Source organism: Xiphophorus hellerii, chromosome 3 (assembly GCF_003331165.1).
Source record: "Xiphophorus hellerii strain 12219 chromosome 3, Xiphophorus_hellerii-4.1, whole genome shotgun sequence".
NCBI lineage: Eukaryota > Metazoa > Chordata > Actinopteri > Cyprinodontiformes > Poeciliidae > Xiphophorus > Xiphophorus hellerii.
The window spans coordinates 29603220-29620478 of record NC_045674.1 but is presented as its reverse complement, the minus strand read 5'-3'; the positions used below and the strand labels follow the sequence as shown (position 1 = coordinate 29620478).

The 17259-nt window shown below is 39.1% G+C and overlaps 2 protein-coding genes across 6 annotated transcripts in view; both read right to left on the bottom strand.

Moving 5' to 3' along the window:
- Positions 1-5401, bottom strand: part of vps13b (vacuolar protein sorting 13 homolog B) — a 304956-nt gene extending 299555 nt beyond the window's left edge. For 2 of the 3 annotated variants that reach the window (XM_032557919.1, XM_032557917.1), the window contains exons 1-3: positions 5295-5401; positions 3435-3588; positions 2178-2321 (exon numbers count right to left, since the gene is read on the bottom strand). In XM_032557919.1, coding sequence (XP_032413810.1) covers positions 2178-2321; positions 3435-3581 — 291 coding nt within the window. In that variant the 5' untranslated portion in view covers positions 3582-3588; positions 5295-5401. Of the gene's footprint in view, positions 1-2177; positions 2322-3434; positions 3589-5294 lie in introns of those variants that run through there. The other variant, XM_032557918.1, reaches the window with a different exon arrangement.
- Positions 5402-9089: 3688 nt separating this feature from the next.
- osr2 (odd-skipped related transciption factor 2) lies at positions 9090-16998 on the bottom strand. Of its 3 annotated transcripts, none has more exons than XM_032559470.1 (4): positions 16975-16998; positions 10320-11001; positions 9953-10052; positions 9090-9565 (listed from the first exon to the last, which is right to left on the bottom strand). In XM_032559470.1, exons 2-4 carry the CDS (start codon positions 10964-10966, stop codon positions 9383-9385), a joined length of 930 nt encoding a protein of 309 aa, XP_032415361.1. In that variant the 5' UTR covers positions 10967-11001; positions 16975-16998; the 3' UTR covers positions 9090-9382. The 3 variants fall into 3 exon arrangements, with proteins under 3 accessions (XP_032415361.1, XP_032415360.1, XP_032415362.1); XM_032559469.1 differs by lacking the exon at positions 16975-16998 and adding an exon at positions 13057-13350; XM_032559471.1 differs by lacking the exon at positions 16975-16998 and adding an exon at positions 13057-13349 and having other exon boundaries at positions 9090-9483.
- Positions 16999-17259: the final 261 nt, after the last annotated feature.

Here is a 17259-nt window from a genome sequence, read left to right as displayed (position 1 = left end):
AATTATGAAAACAAACCATATTAATGATATCATTTATCATTTCCACACATTGGCGGTGTGAGGCCTACCACAAGGTTCCACTGGACAAAAGAAACACTAGTGATTGTCTAAACAAAGCGTAAGATTTTCCATACACACATGAGATTTTGCAGTTCTTTTCAAAATCCTTTGGGCCGTTGTGCAAATTGCGCGAGAGCTCCAGGGTGAAATGTCAAGGCCCATCTGTTGCATGAACCTATGCCAAACAAGCTCCCTGCATCCAATCAGAATATGATTACAATTCAACGTATATCAACATTAGATGGAACTATATATACAAAGATTCACTAAATTCTTTATTATTTATTCTTGTTATGATCTTATAATTATCCTCATTAATATAATCACAGCTTTAATAAGAAAAACAAGCTGGCCTCATGTTCTTGGGTTAAAACCCAGTAGTCAGCCTCGTGCCTCCCAGACAGGGGAGAAGTGCAGGGCTTCATTTAAATTCCACATGTTTGAAAGATTTCTCCTGTAAGTCTGGCTTTACTCCAAATTATGTCTCTTGGGTTCGCATACCACTGAATAATTTGTCCAAATGTCATTTGCAATTCCCCAAAATCTTCTCTTTACCCAAAGCCTTTCAGAAAACATCTGTAACAAATAGTTGTTTTGAGAATACATCAGTGCTGTTACTGGCACATGACCTAAAGCTGTGTACGAAGCATTAAAACAAGTCTAAATTTCCATAGAACTGGAAACGTGATAGCATGAGCAGTAGCCACCTGCATAGAATGATATTTACCATTAGTTCTGGGGAGCTCAAACTCATGTGTTACAAATCTTTTTGCTGCTGCCTATATAATTAGCTGTAATTGACTTCCCTTGAAATGTGTTTCTTCTGGGACATCTGGCCTTGAAACTTCAGCCTCCCCATATAAGGGGCCAGCTCTGAGCTGCATTTGGAATTTTATAACCAGCATGGGTGGCAAACATGAGTCCAGAAAAATCTAAAATATTGTATCCAAGACAACTGCTTTTACATCACTGCACTTCAAAACTAAAAAGATTTATGACTACAGAAACTATAAAACATTATCTCAGCATCTAGAGTGTGTAAATGCGATATTATGAAAAAAGGCCTTTTAACGGCATGAAACTGATTAAATGGTGAAACCACAAAATCTTGGACATGGTACTCTTGAGAAACCTACTAAGACAAAATCTGCTTTTTTGGTTTCATTTAAAGGGATATTTTCTAAATCATTTCTTAATGATGCTGAGTGAAGTACTTATGAGTACTTGGCAAAATCTGCATCTTGAATCAGGTAAGACTTCTCAATTTTTTCCTTGTGAAAAAAACTGTCTAATGAGGAGTAAATATCTTATGCATTATTGCAACAATCCATTTTATTACAGTCTAGGTGAACTCTAGTGGATTCAAACCTTACCAGTAAAATATTTTTTTACTTTAAAAAGTACATTCCCCTGCATACAGCATCTTTATTACTACACGCAATTGCTTATATAGCTGATAGTGGGCATATCCCACCACTTACTCTTAAGTTGAGTCTGCCAGCAGTTTTAAAAAGGTCCATTTTAATGTATTTCACTGTTGTATTGTGGGTAAAGAAAAACGAACAGATGAACAGGAATAAATGCAGCTCCAGCTGATTGCTAGTAGGACACAGTCAACAATCTTGGGGTACACCAATAGATGCAACACCATGGATGCTGAACTGGCAAAACTAGCAGCATTGTGTTGTGATAATGTTTAAATTGCATGAAATAATCCAATTCTAAGAAACATCTGATATGGATTTCTGAAATGGCAGAAATTTGCTGTCAATTCTCAGAGCCTTGCTCAGAGCAAATGCTAGCTTGTATCTGCTCTGATTGCTGTCTGCTTCAGGCGATATAATTTCTGCCATCTCCTCACTACTAAAGATATACAGAGACCTTGACGCAACAGTCCAGGGTTTGTACCTTTCCCCTTTGTGTCAAGAAGGGGGAAAGGTGTGTAAAGAAGCTGCATTTGTAACACCTATTACACTTTTTGGAAACATTAAGATAAATGTATAAGAGAGTTTTATTTTAGCATACAGTGAACCTTAAATAGCAAGACTTTCTGGTCAGTGCTATTTCAGCCCAGATGTCAGTTTAACTCAAAAATATGCTTCTCATAAAGAACTGACCTGTGCTCCATCTTTTAACTTGAGGATGCACTCCATGGTGTTGATGGTGATGACAACAGACTCAGAGCCCAGCTTGGTCCAGGGTACATGGATCCGTAGCTCATGGATATGGCCACTCATGAACGTAAATGGTAACTTCAACTCCTGCAAAAAGACAAAGATATAAAACATACAAATAATTGTTAAAATAAGAGTCAGAGCGATATTTAACTGCATTCCAAACAGTCCTTCGTGATATGAAAATTTCATTCATGAATTTTGCCTGGACAATATATTGGCGATATATTGTTAAGCCTAAAGTTCATCTTCTAGGGACAATGATGCTAAACATACAGAATGTTAGAATGGCCAAAAGCTAAACTTGAAAACTGCTACTTACTTTCTAATCTGACTGAGCTTGAGCCATTTAGCAAATGAAAAAAAAAGTCACACTCTAGAAATGCAAAGCAGTTAGAAACATACCGAAAGACTTGCACCTATAACTGTAACAGGAAGATTCCCGGTTGGTGTTTAAGCAGTTACTTCGATAGAATCCATCTGGACTTCAATTGAAAAATTATTGTGATCATGTTGTAATTAAGTGGGGTACAGCCAGCTTCCATTTGATGCCATAGAGTTGGAAATGCAATCACACAGTAATATTAAATCCATTTCTTTAAAATTATCCCTATATTGAAGAATTGTTCATTCTCTTGATGGCTCCAGATCATTGCTATTTAATTTCCAAAGTTCCTCTTGGAAACTCACTTGAATGTTATTTTGTCCTTTTTGCTCAATCAATGCATTCATTATATCAACACTCTACATAATTGTACATGGGTGTGTGCACCTACACAGCTTCCTAAACTTCCAGGCCACTTTCTCAGGTCTATTACTGAAAAATGAACAATTTGCTTTCTTTACTTTCTTTCATAAGCAGCAGCAGGTTTGAGATCCAGAATGAAAACACTACTGTAATAAAGACCAATGACATTAAGTGCAAATATACCAAAAAAACAGTTAGTTTTTTACTTAACTTCACTTCATAATGAGGTGACTCAGGCACCTGCACTTTTACTCAAGGCATATTTCTTTATTTAGGCTGTTTGTTGCATATTTTTCTAAGCTACATTTTCTCAGACAAATGCAATGTTATGTTTACAACTTGTTTGCACCTCTGACAGTGTGGCAGATAAAATGTGGAGCACTGTAATAAAGTATGGAGTCCATCTTGATCAATGTTCAGAAAAGTACCAAGTTCTATTTAGCATACGTTACCTGCTCCAGCACATCCAGCTTCAGGTCCAGCTTGCTGAGCACCACATCCCCTCCCCATAGAGAAAGCTGTAGGTCAGATGGCTTCAGGTTCTTTATGTACTTGTTCACATAGCTCATCAAGAGCGGCGTGACGTAGGACTCCAGCATCTTTTCACTGTGGTGGACACAAGTCAAAGGCTCAGCAAAACACTACAATGTCGGGCAATAATGGTGTTCATTTGTAGAATTTTGTACCAGCTACTGGGGTGGTGTAGAGAGCAATTTAAGCTCTACATCCCCATCCCACAAATAAAGATGATTTACTGTCAACACAGCCGTCTACCAGGAAATTTTAGGGCGCTTCGTGTCTCCTTCTTCTCCCAAGATTTATAATTTTTTCATTTTCCTGCAGGACTTGATCTCTAACTCACACCGTCTGAAGTACAAGCGTTTGAAAACCACAATAAGAAATTGTGATTTTTAATGACAGAAAATGTAAACACTTGCTTAACATCAAGATATACTCTATTTTTGTTATGATAGGCTTGTCCATTAATCTCATGAAACAGGGAAAAAGAGGTTGCTCTGGTGCCTATCTCCAACGGTCATTGGGTAAGAGGCAGGGTACAGATTGTCAGTCCATCACAGAGACACACTGGACATATACCCTTTCACACACACACACACACAACTAAGGGTAATTTAGAGAGACAGTTTAACCTAACAGTCATGTCTTTTGGACTATGGGAGGAAGCTTGTGTACCCAGAGAAAACACACACATGCTTTGGGAGAACCTGCAAACTCCATTCAAAAAGAACCCAGGCCTGATTTGAACCTACTTGCTCCAAAAAAAACAGCTATTCTCTAAACAATAAACATTCAAATGGCTGATGACTGGAATAAAGTACAGGCACATTAAACAACTGGACTTTGGAAGTACAGCACCCGGCTACAATGTATATTCATAGTAGAGAGCGAATTTAAAATAAATTCATTTAAGTATGCGAGATGTTAAAAATTTGTTTAAAGCATGCATGTTTAATATGTTCTCAGGTGTTACTAGTATGATTAAATACCAAACTTATGACATGTTTATACAATTTAACGTGTGTGATCGTCTTGCACTATTTTTTTTTTTTTTGGTGAAAAATAGTCATGCCCAATAGAAGACTACTGATGGTATGGATATTGGCGCATTGCTAAAGCCTGAAATTAGGTATTGGTAACAGCAGAAATCCTAATTTCAATAGTTACCGAACAGAAGGTAAAATAATCTCATGTGCGTCACTAAAGGCAGTACTTCGGTATATCTGAAAAACACAGAATGGAAGGAAGCTAATTAAAGATATTGACCACACCTGTGTTTTTTCTGCAGTTAAAACTCCAAATATCTCGGGTCTTTTATCTGCAGAAAACGTGACATTTTGTGTACATTAATGACGTATTCCCATTTGCCTCATATCAAAATGTATCAAACAGCTGTGTCATTCCCCGTTTAAAGATGATTTTTATCAAATATTTAGCTGCACAAACTCTTATTTACGTGTTAACCTTTCGCAAATTAAACTTTATCACAGTCGTTTAACGTGAGAGCTAATGCAGCTTTTCCTCGCGAAATGCAACGACGGAGAACCAGTACCAGTAATCAGCGTCCTATATTTCAAAATGATAAAGACATAAACAGAACTAAAGTGCTGTGTAACCCCAAGTTTAACTTACTAAGGAGCAGTTCTCGATAGTGAGAGAGAGAGGCTAGCTATGCTAACCCTACCTGTCATTAAAGCAGCTTCGTACTCTGCAGAAAAATGTTCAGCTGCGGCAAAGAAAAGACACCCTAAAACAAAAACATTGAAGGTTTACACAGAAAATAAGCTTCTTACTTGATTCCAGCTTCTGTCCATCCACTAGTTCTTGAATTCAGCGTTTCTCCTGTCAGCTACATCCCATAGCGGCTACAGCTCAAACGTCATCTGTAAACACCAACGCGGCTTCCGTATGACAAGCGTTGCCTTTGCGTTCGTGGGAAAAGAGCATTTCCCTAACCAGTTTACACAACCAAAACGCTATGAATCTGTCAATAGATTATTTGTTTCTTCTGTGGTTAGCACAAGGTGCTTTTATGATCTTTAAAACATTTATTAGATTAGCGGTTTTAAAGCCGGTTCAAAGATTCAATGCACTTACTGTTGATCAACATTATGTATTAGATTGAACATGATTGTCTCCTTATTTAAGTGCACATTTTGACTGTATGTTGTCTTGTTTTTTTAAATAGCTGTAGATGTTGGTCACAGTTGTGTTTTATGATACATTCGATTTATAAAATCCAACTATTAATATTTGCTATTTTAAAGTTATTCCCTTTAAAGGAACGTCCGACTTTTCTATAAAGTAATCAAACTCTACATCGTTAGTTTATCCCTTATATAAAAACATATAATTGTTTTCCACTTGTTTTGGTATTTTATTGTAAAATGTTGTTGAATTCATATATAATCTACCCGCCCAAACACTTGCAAGCCTCAACACCCACATGCTTCTTGTGACGTCACATGAGGCATGAAACAGCTGACCAACTTTTGCGTCTTTTGAGTGCGTCCATTTGTATTTTTCTTCTGTTGGTTTTCTGCTTAATCAATTAAAAGAAAAATAATCAAACTCCTTTTTTTCTGTTAACTGTATTTTCTTCTGTTCAGTATTTCTCCAGCAAGCTGTAATTTGAGAGCAGTGCTCTAATCTCCAGAAGATTTGATAACTTTAGAATCTAGGTCAAATCTGTCAAATGTGTTTTGTGTTCATCAAAGCCAACTGTTCAGGCTGGTTAGGTTTGTGGTTTTCACCCTCAGTGCGCATTTCAGTAGGAATCCTGCAGTAGAAATACAAACTTTATTATCTAGCAATGCTTTTTTTTTGTTGTTGCTTTTTTCTTTCTTATCAAAAATGTACATTTACAAGAGAAAAAATAGTGGATGGTATATTTATTCCTATCCTGGTAGAATAGGAATAAATGTTCCTATATGTAGGAATATTTATCTTCACTAAATCATCTGCCTTTGTAACACTTTGAGTTTAAAGGAACATGAGAGAGACAAGTCATTAAAAATATATATCTTTTTCATCTGTACTGCTATTCTGATGCAAATGAATCATATTAATGTGAATTGCAATGTTGCCATATAATAGGCTTGCTGAAGATTTTATGAATAAATATTAGAAATTGCATTGGAGAGACACATATTGACATAATGTACAAAAATATTATTAAATAGCAAATAATAATAATAATAATAATAATAATAATAATAATAATAATAATAATAATAGAGTAGAAATATTTAAAACATTGTTTTGGGGGCACCTTTATAGAAATTCGTTAATACTTAAACCATTTGAATAATTCTTAAGCCTCTCCTTGTATACTGCCGTTGAACTGTGTTTCTTCTTTCTTTCTGTGAATCAAACTAATCAAATTTCAAATTTCAATGGACTGTCGCAGGTGTAATCAGCAGGTGTATGTATATATATATATATATATATATATATATATATATATATATATATATACGGGTTCCTTTTTCCACCCGGAGTGTTTTCCACCTTCCTTCTCTGTCTAAAGTGTCAGGAAAATCTGCTTCAGGTCATATAAAGATAGGAAAGCAGAGCAGCGGCTCCCATTGGCCTGCAGTCAACGCAGCCGCTAACCTGTCAGTTAGATAAGACTTACAGAGGACACAGTCAACGGAATCCGTCCCCGAATGTCCACGCACTGTTGACTGCGTCCTGGAAGAAAGTCAAACATCAGGTTGTCTTTGAAATCCGCTCGGCATTTTGTTTGTATTATTATTATTATCATTATGATGATGATGAGGATGATGATATTGGTCATTTATTTAATTAATTCATGAATTTAGTGATACTCACGCAGAGTTGTAAGGCATATGTTTCATGGAAACCACTGTTGGTGTTTTTTTGTTTGTTTGTTGTTGTTTTTTTGTCTCGCGCGCGCATCAATGTTTACAATAAGTTGCTGCGCGTTACACACATGTTCTCCTAAAATTGTATTCATTCATCCAAAATTTTGGTATTCGTTACAAGGTACAAGTATTTTCTCAGACTTATATCGTTTGGTAATAGATAAACCACCGCTGGAAAGAAGCACCAGCACCCCGGCGACTGCACGCACGAGCGGATGGATGGATGGATGGATGGATGAATGGATGGATGGATGGATGGATGGATGGATGGATGGATGGATGGATGGATGACACACCTTGTAACAAAATGTCAAGTTCACTTCTCTTACTTGTGCCTGCTTTTTTAAAAAAAAAATTAAAGGGAAAAGAGGCATCGTGTAAATGACAAAATTGAAATATACATAGGCTATTGCTAAAAAAAATAATAATAATAATAATAATAATATAGTGATTTTATTATTGTTGCTGCTGATGCTGTATGAATACTATTCTACTAAAATCTAATCTAATAAAATTATAGGTAACTTTTTTCCTTGTTGCTGTAGGATAAGTTCGCTTCTTTACAGAATTGCCTTCTGGGAAATAACGAAAACTCTTGATCCACAGCCTCCATCAAGGTGTTCCTCCCCTTCCAAGCAAAAAAAAAAAAAAAATGAAATTCATGTTGTTGCTGCTGTCGCTTTAGTCAGACTGTAGTTGCAAGCGCCTTGAAGATACAAGTAATTTTTCAAGTAATTGCTTCGGGTTTCAGCTCAGTCAATTAGGTCTTTATTTATTTTACCATATATATATATATATATATATATATATATATATATATATATATATATATATATATATGGCAATTTTATATATATATATCTCAACTCATCATATTACAGGCCAGAGCTCTGATGGTTGTTGTGTGGCTGCGGTCAAAGTTTAGCTGGATGAAATCCAAAGTCTGTCGACACGAAACAACCGCCGCTGGATCGCCCATTGGTTCTCGTGTCATCGAAAACCAAAAACTCTCATATTAATGGCTCGAGAAGTCTTGCATTAACCTGATTGGTGGGAGATAAGTTCTGAATTACTTTAAGTTTGATTTTGCAGGAACCACAAGGCTTCCGTAGGGGACCGGCCTGTCTACAATGTGCATTAACACGCTTTGTGGCGCAGACTCGTCCTTCTTCCGCTTAGCAAGTCAATAATGTAATCAGAGGTGCGCGATTCAGATAAAGACGTGATGCGGCTGTTAATGCTCCTAATATACTTATCAGCCTCTGGAAGATAATATCAGAGCCTCGTGATTCAGACACTTACAGAGACCACCAGTTGTTGTAATTAAACATGTAATTCCTATCATCAGAGTCTTCAGCTGGAAGTCGTCCAGTTCTGTGCGCTGGCTGTCGATTCATAGTGAAGGAACTAGAACCAACGATCCGTCACTTTTGATTAGTTGAAACGTCTTCAACACGTTTTTGTTTTTATGTTGTTGGGGTTTTTTTTCTGCATTTCCTCCGAAATGCTTGAAATAAAAACAGGACGAAATTGCATACGTGTCATGAAAATATTTATTTCTAAAATACAATTTAACATACTTTCAACTTATGACTTTTTTTTTTGGACAATTTTATTATTTCAAGGTCAGAAAAAGGAAATAATAATAATAATAATAAAAAAAACAACACTTTTATTTTTTAATTAATATTATTATTATTATTTTTTTTTTTTACACAGTCTTCATATTTACAGGTGCCGGGGAAGCTGGGTGTTTTTTGTTTTTTTTTGTCGTGGCTACTTTGGATTATCCTTGAGGCGCAAGCAAATCCTCTCAGTGAAATTGCGCACCGAGGCAGCAACGGTGTCCTGCTTCGAAAAGTCTCTTTGATGACCAGAAAAAGAAAAAAAAGAAGAAGAAGAAGAAGAAAAAAGTCGGGGAGCCATCCCGCCGAGCTTTGTTTGCCCCCCACTGTTTTTTTTTTTTTGGTTTATTTTTATTAGTCTGTCCAGGCCTAGTAGTCCTGATGTGGGCTGTGCGTCAAACTGTGCCGTCGCAAGTCACAGTTGCGCCGAAACACCTTTCCGCAGCGGCCACAGCTGTAGGGCTTGATGTCTGTATGGGTGAGAAGGTGAGTTTTCAGGTTACTTCTTTGATTAAAGGTTCTTCCGCATGTGGGGCATTTGTGGGGGGATTCCTGTTTAGATTTAAAGCAAGCAAAGGATTATTCCCTTTAATTGTACAGCTCAGATGTATTTTTTCAGACATCCAAATACACTAATATATATATATATATATATATATATATATATATATATATATATATATATATATATATATATATATATATATATATATAAAGAGCTTTTAAGTTTGCAAGCTCTTAATGACAATTTTACGGGTTAATTTTTACGCTTTAAACAGAACACAGGCCAAAATGCAGTAGTTTTATTTATTTATTGATAGATTTAAAAAAAAAAAAAAAAAAAAAGACTAATCCACATCCCACATGCATGCAAGCATACACAGAGTCATGATGTTTGAGCATTTCAGGTCAGGGTCATGCGTAGTATTTTGAGCTTACCTGCATGTGTAGGGTTTTATGGACGGCTAGAGTGCGGGACTGACAGAATCCCTTCCCACATTCTTGACATTTGAAAGGTTTTTCCTTGGAGTGGATATATCTGTGGGGGGGAGGGGGGGGGGGGGGGGAGAAGAAGTGGCACTTCATTAGGGTCTGGATGGATTTGCGTAAAAAAAAACCCCCACACATTTAGAATGCAAAAAAAAAGAATAAATAAATAAATAAATGTAAAGATTTAGCGCACTCGTGTAGAAAACAAAAACAAAATCAAGGCTGTAGAAGAATTTATGTTTTGAAAGAAACATTGAGCTGAAAACAGAGTGGATATTTCTGCAGGCAGGTAGTTTTGCACAGAGCGCCGTCTCACCTGTGGTCTCTCAGGTGGTCCTGTCTCCTGAAAGCCTTGTGACAAATATCGCACGTGTAGGGCCGCTCGTCCGTGTGGGTCCTCTCGTGGATGAGCAGGTTGTAGGACTTGGTGAAATGCCTGCCGCAGAACTTGCAAATAAACTCCTTTTTAGTCTTGGACGGAAGTCTGCCCCGGGTGGGTTTTCTGTCGGGGGACAGCTTGCTCAGCTCGGAGATGGTCCCCCCTAGTCCCGACGTCAGCTTTGCCAGGTCCGCGGCCTTTGGCGGGTCCTCCTGAGTGGCGGCGAGGGCCAAGTTGGCAAAGTCAAACCTGGGTCTGTCCTTGTGATGTGGGGGGACGCCGTGCGTGACGGCGGCCTGTTTCGGATGGAAGAGCTGCGCGGCCGCCGTGAAGGGCAACGCCGGGAAGGGGATCCTGGGGTCCACCAGGCCCTGGGCGGCCGCCGTGATCGTCGACCTCAGTCCTTGCATGTGCGGGTAGCCAAGAGTCCAGTGGTTCATGTGCATGGTCTGCACCGCGCTCAGCCCGTACAGTCCCTGCAGCTGGTCAGCGGGGAAAGTGTTGACGGCCTGCAGGAAGGAGTAGTTGGTGAGCTGGAGGGCTGGGTGCAGCGGGATCGGAGCGTGCAGGGCTTTGCTCCCCATTTCGGCTCAGACCTCAGCGGAGGAAGCTGGAAACCCTGCGGGAGAACAACAACAACAACAACAAAGAAAGTTAAGCAATGAAAGTTGTGAGTTAACGCCAAGCTCAGCGTGAGTAATTATGTGGCTGTCATAATACAGAAACATGGCTATTTCATGGCTTTTAAATAACGAAACATGACGACAAAAACTCTGATGTAATAACTTGTATGTAAAAAATAAATAAATCAAATAAAAAAATCCAATAACATCTGTAGCCAAAATGAAATTCGAATTAGCCTCTATTTTCTATTTAATCAGATAAACATAATGAACAACCTGCTTATTTATTTATTTTTATTCTTTTTCATTTTTTACCGTACCCAGATTTACGCCCACACATTTAACATTTTAACGCGACGTGCGCACCGCGTCTCTAAATAATTCCATCAAAGAAAAAAATCACTCATCGAAACTGTAACCGGTCGACATCAAGAAGGTGTAAGACGCGTCGCTCATCTGGCTTCGATTATCGCAGCGAAACGGGGATTTCAGATCACAGTGAGTGACGCGCTGCGTGTCAGGAGGCGTAATGGATGAGACTGCTCCACTCACAAACAAGTGTTCTCCGTGTAAATTCGTGGTAGACGGATTTTTTTTTTTTTTTTTTTTTTTGGTGTTTGCAGAGTTTCAGAGATTTGAAAAGAAGGCAGAATATGAATATTAAAAAAAAATAAAATAATAATAATAATAAACGGCTTTGACCTCTTGCATGAAATGAATGCATCTCTGATTTTACTGGAGCCGTTAGGTTTTAGTTGAAAGAGAATAGTATGTATTTTTCTTTATTAAATTTAGTCCATGTTTATATATGGCGTGTCTCCCCCACCATCACACCCCATATCTTGGCAACCTCCTGGCATTTACAGGCCAACATTTCACACAACCATATTTGCCAGTAATAAAACGCGACCTGCCTCCGTATTAACGTGGGACAGACGAGGTGAGCGGAACAGGATTGGCCTCCTTTCTTTCTTTTTTTTGTTGCGACAAGTTATGTTTTACACCCCCCCACCCCCCAACACACACACACACACATACACACAGACTCACAAATATAATAATAATAATTTTTAAAAACTGTCGTGGAAGTAGTAAGAGTTCCAGTTGATGAAAGTGGAACTGGAAATGATCCAGCAGTTATCAGGCGGTCAGATATTCAGGCAAGAATGAAAACTAAAAGGTTTTTTTTTATTATTATTATCATCATTTAGACTGACTACATAACATGAAATACTGATAGCTGGGAAATATACATATATGTAAATATATCAATCTGGCTTTTTACGCTGTGGATATTAGGTCTCTGCTCACACCTGGAGAGGACAGACACGAAGCTCTCGGACAGGCTGCACATGCTCTTGTGTTTTTGCTGCAGATGTGATTGAATTCCCTGGACTTTGCTTTCCCTGTCACATGCGGTGCGGTTAAATATCATTTTTGCACAGGTGCAGCATAAATCACCGTGGAGACACTTGTTGTTCTTTGCCCAGTGGAGCAGCTTTCATTCAGCTCGTTTTCGCCTCACCTTTGGACTTCTTTTCTTTCTTTTTTTTTTGCCCCCCCAGTTTAGCAGCAGCCTGAGTGTCTCGTCTAAAATCTTTAATATCTCGCTTAAATGACGCACTGCGTGTCAGGAGGCGTAATATGCTTTCTAAAGTCGAAGGCCACACTGTCAGTTTCAGTGACGCCTCGCGCTCTGCACGGACAGAGGTCAGTGATGTCACAACGTGAGGGAGATACGTCCTCCTGTCGGTTGTCATCAGACTCAGATGTCTAGTCTTGCACATTATCAACCCAGTTTGATTATTTTTTTGGAAAAGCGGACGTTTCGGTTTGGTCCAATTGCGCAGTGAAACAGCAAAAAAAAAAAAAAAAAAGGAAAGAAAAACAACAAAAAACGGGAGTGGGAAAAAAAAGTAACGTTTTTTTTCTAATTAGAAGTTGTTGATTTTTTTTTTTTTTTTTTTAAAGTGATCTAACAAGTGGGCTCCGTGGGGCTGGCTCCTCTCCCAGCGGAGGACTGACATGCACCCTGCCAAACACAATCTTACCCCAATAAGTGGCTGCCAGAGGTCCTGCGGTATGTCAGTAATCCACAGTAACTACACAGGCGACGAGCTCCAATAAAACGCTTCCAACATCCAAGTCCATGAAACTTTCATGTAGCCATGCAGCCAAACTCTGATGCCTCGGACCTTTGCTGGGATGTGACAAGTTGTGAAAAGTTGTGGAAAGAGGCGAAGAGAGTTTTTCTGGAGGAGAGACAGCAGCAGCAGCGGCAGCGGCGGCGGCGGCAGCGGCAGCGTGGGAGTCCCGTCCGAAGCTGGGGCTGGAAGTGTGCGGTTCTTCACTTTTTAGGGCTACGGGACTCTGGAGCGCTCAGCCCGCCCTCTGACACGCCCCCCCCCCCCCCCCCCCCCGTCCGTCTCCCACCGCCTCCACCCCCACCTCCTCTATCATTAACTCCAATGTTCCCCTCTGTTTATTTGTGTTTGGATAGCAACTGAGGCTCCAGACCATAGTAGAGAAGCGTGTTCCGTTCAACCTGCCGTTCGTTGACACCTCTCACACACACCGCGGCGCGGCCAAGGCTGATACCTTCCTGCTGGAGACGCTGCTTGGAAAGCGCATGGGGGAAACCCTGAGCGGCTTTTTCTTGTCTCCCCCCCCCCCCCCCCCCCCCCCCCTCCTTCCAACTCCACGCTTTCTAAAACGTGCTTTTTTGGAATCTTAAGCAGCTTACAAGAAGTTTTTTTTTTGTTTTTTTTTTCAAACCATAGAGCTCATTTGCCAAATGGAGGGCTATATCCAAGATCCGCCTCATTAAATCGTTTTATTTCATTGTGGTCAGGGTGAAAAAAAAAAAAAAATAGAAGAAGTAGATTTAGAGGTTTGGATTTGAAAAATGAAATAAAAATAATAGAAGAAAACCTCTACCACTTGACGCTTATATCCTCTGGATTTTTCCTTTTGTCATTTTTGAGCACAACCTAATTTCTTTCTCTCTTTTTTTGTTGTCTTGCATGATCTAACATGTTTAGCATAGCGTTATGATGGGAATTACACAATCTGAATAAATGGCGTGAGCTACAGGACAGCCAATAAACACTGAGCGAATTGTGTTGTGACAACATTATAAAGGGAATTAAAAAAAAAATGTTCAAGGCCAGTCTCTAAAATGGTTTTAAATTCTATATTAAAATTCAAATGCAAAGTTTAATTACTGGTTGTTTCTAACGTTCTTTTAGTTCCTAATTTTTCTCTCTCTCTCCAGAGTTAACAGAGCATGTTGGTTCAGTCAGTAGGACTGGTCTTTGTCGTGTCCAGCAAAAATAAATAAATAAATAAATAAATAAATAAATAAAGGCTTATGTGTATATTGTATTCTATATCATATAAACATATCAACCAAGCAAAAAAATAAAAAAAATAAATTGCAGTTTTAAGAAGACTTGTAGGTTTCTGTTTTGGAGCAACAACTGAAGTTTGTATCCAGATTGAACAGCATTTACAGTGAAGCTTATCAAATCTGAAGCAGTCGCTCTAAAAGAAGAGAAAATGGTTGACAATACATTAAACAGTTATGGTCCTGTTTTATCAATGTTTTATGCACATAACCTAAAACTTGTCTTTGTTTATCTCTTTTTTAAAAAAAAACCCCAGAGGAATCAGTTGGTTCATTCATTCCAAGTACACTTAAATATACCTACTTATATTTCAGTATTCTTTTAGCTTTTAAACATGATTTCTTCTTAGAAATGTTCAATAGAATGAACTCAAAGAAAGTATATGCAAACGTGTCCCAACATTTAAATTGGCTAAATTCCAACATTTGGTTTTTCAGTGAAGTGGTAATAATAATAATAAAAAAGAAAAACATTTAAAATTGGTTTGCTAATGATTTTTTTTTTTTTTTGCACACCCTCTCTTATGGTTAGCATGGAAAAACTCATGTGGCGTCTTGACGGTCATTTATTTACATTACAGTTTCGTTGAGCTTTATTTCAATACAAAAGCTTGGTGCTACGTAAACATGCTTCCTCTGACATGAAAAATAACAATAGGTAATCTACATAATTCCAATATTTTTTTTTAAACAATATTCATTAAATAAGGTACAAGTAGTTATGTTTTATGTTTTTGTCATTTTAGTGAGACGTCGCTCCAGTCCATCCTCTCTGGCCTCATCCTTCCGCATTCCCAAACTTCTGCAAACTTTCGGCCTGAATTTTTCAGTTCGTGAACGTGGAAGGCAGGGAAGACTCTGCTGCTTGTGTCAGAATACAGGTCAACAGCGGCGCCCAGTGGCCAAGGACGGAATCAAACGCCACTCCGCCTCCGTCCACCAAATCCTCTGTTTTTATGCGCCTCGCACTAGAAAACAAGTCTCTCTCTCTATTTTTTTTTTAATCAACGGGTCAACATTAAAGTTCGTTTAAATAAACGATTACTCATTTAATTCAAATACCCAGATGATTAAAGCTATCTGGAACATTAGATACAAACACATGAAGGTTGGACTCATAGAGGCGAGCTGCAAACCCTGGTTTAACGAGGCCTCTCCGATGAGAGCAGAAGGACAGATTTTAGTCCACAACGATGAGAAATAAGCGACTCAAGTAATAATAATAATAATAATAATTGGGGTTTAATCTGTCCACGAGGCCGTGTGTGTAACCCAATTTTCGTTTTCTTACAGCTGCAGAATGTCGTCTGCGCACAACATGCTTGTGGTTTTTGGTTCGGTTTCGTATCACCCCGGCCTCGAGCTTCACTGTCAAAACACCGAACGACTAGAGACAGAATAGAGCACACATAAAAGGCCCAACGCGACATATCCTATTCACTTCAGAAAAGCATAACAATTTAAATGTTTATTTTTTGCGTGCTGGGGGAGTTAAAAAAGAAGAAGAAGAAGAAGAAGAAGAAAAAAGAAGAGGCTGTAATTGTTTAAAGATCTCAGAGAGGTTGGTAAAGGAGATCCACCCACTGATAATTACATTCCATTAATCAGTGCTGTGCTGTTCACTCAACGAAGACAACCCACACCTCTCACCAGATATGCAAAATACTGTCTGCAAAACTCTCTTGACTTCCTGTTGCAGCCAAGTTTTCCCTCCTTGAGTGAAAAGCTAAACTTTAGTGCAAACAAACTCTACTGCTGATGGAGTCTAGAGCATTGCAGTGATAAGTGGTTGCTTTGTGTTTTTATTTTTTTTTTCTTTGCTGAGACAAATCATTTTGTAGCTTAAGACTTCTAACTATCGACTACAGGATCGTAGGACTTCCTGTGCTCAGTAGCCTCTGATGACACAGTTATTAAGGCATGCAGCGGATTGGGAAAGGTCCAGAGAACTTGATCACACTTGGAGTGTCTTAACGCTCCAGTTTTACGTTGCACCTCCGTTTAAAACGTGCACCGTTGTATCAATTCCACGTTGGGTAACGTCAGAGCTGGGGAGTTAACGTTTTTGCCCTTTGGCCCCCAGCCAGAGTCCCTTGCAGCCGCCATCGTCCTCTATGATAATATGACTCCCACGAAGGATCGGAGCTGCAGCTCGGTGCAGCTGCCAAGCCCCGTAATGGCCGACACTCCTGTTTAAATAAACCTAAGTGACAGAGGAGAAGTCCAACAGGAGTCAGTCACACACATCGAAGAGGTGTGATGAGGCTCAGACGAAGAAATGGACTGAATTGGAATGTGTTCTTCTTTATACCTAAACAAACAGGTTTTCAGTTTCTGACTTTTTTTAAAAATACAAACTTAAAAAAGTGTTTGATATGTAATTCCTTGTAATGTTCAAAAAACAAATAGAAAGTAGACTCCGCTGTAGCTGCCACCATGTCCTGACCTCTGTCTGTCACGGTCATATTAGACGTTTGTTGTTCTTGATAACAGAATCATAATTTTGACCTCATATGTGTCCAGCTGCTGAACGGCGTCGCCCAAGTTTTCAAACCCTCCTTACCTGGGGCCGCCCGCAGATCCCTCGCTAGAACAGCCGGAGCCGACGGCCTTCTCCGGAGTCTCTCTCCCTCTCTGGGCTCTTTCTGTCTCTCCGTGTTGTTTTCTCTTTCTCTGTGTGTGTGTGTGTGTGTGTGTGCTGGCAGACAGGATGTCAGGTCCATAGTGTACGAGCAGGGGGAGGTAAACCTGTCACTGTTGCCTACCTGCTGTGGTTTGAAAGCCCCCACTTCCCCACCTACACTCTCACTCATCCTCTCCCACAGCAGCAGCAGCAGCAGCAGCTCGG

Coding starts and splice junctions, on each gene's coding strand:
- osr2 (XM_032559470.1), bottom strand. CDS start 10,966: ATGGGGAGCAAAGCCCTGCACGCTCCGATCCCGCTGCACCCAGCCCTC. Junction 10,053..10,319: donor GACCACCTGAGAGACCACAG/GTGAGACGGCGC, acceptor TCCCCCCCACAG/ATATATCCACTCCAAGGAAA. Junction 9,566..9,952: donor ATAAAACCCTACACATGCAG/GTAAGCTCAAAA, acceptor AAATCTAAACAG/GAATCCCCCCACAAATGCCC.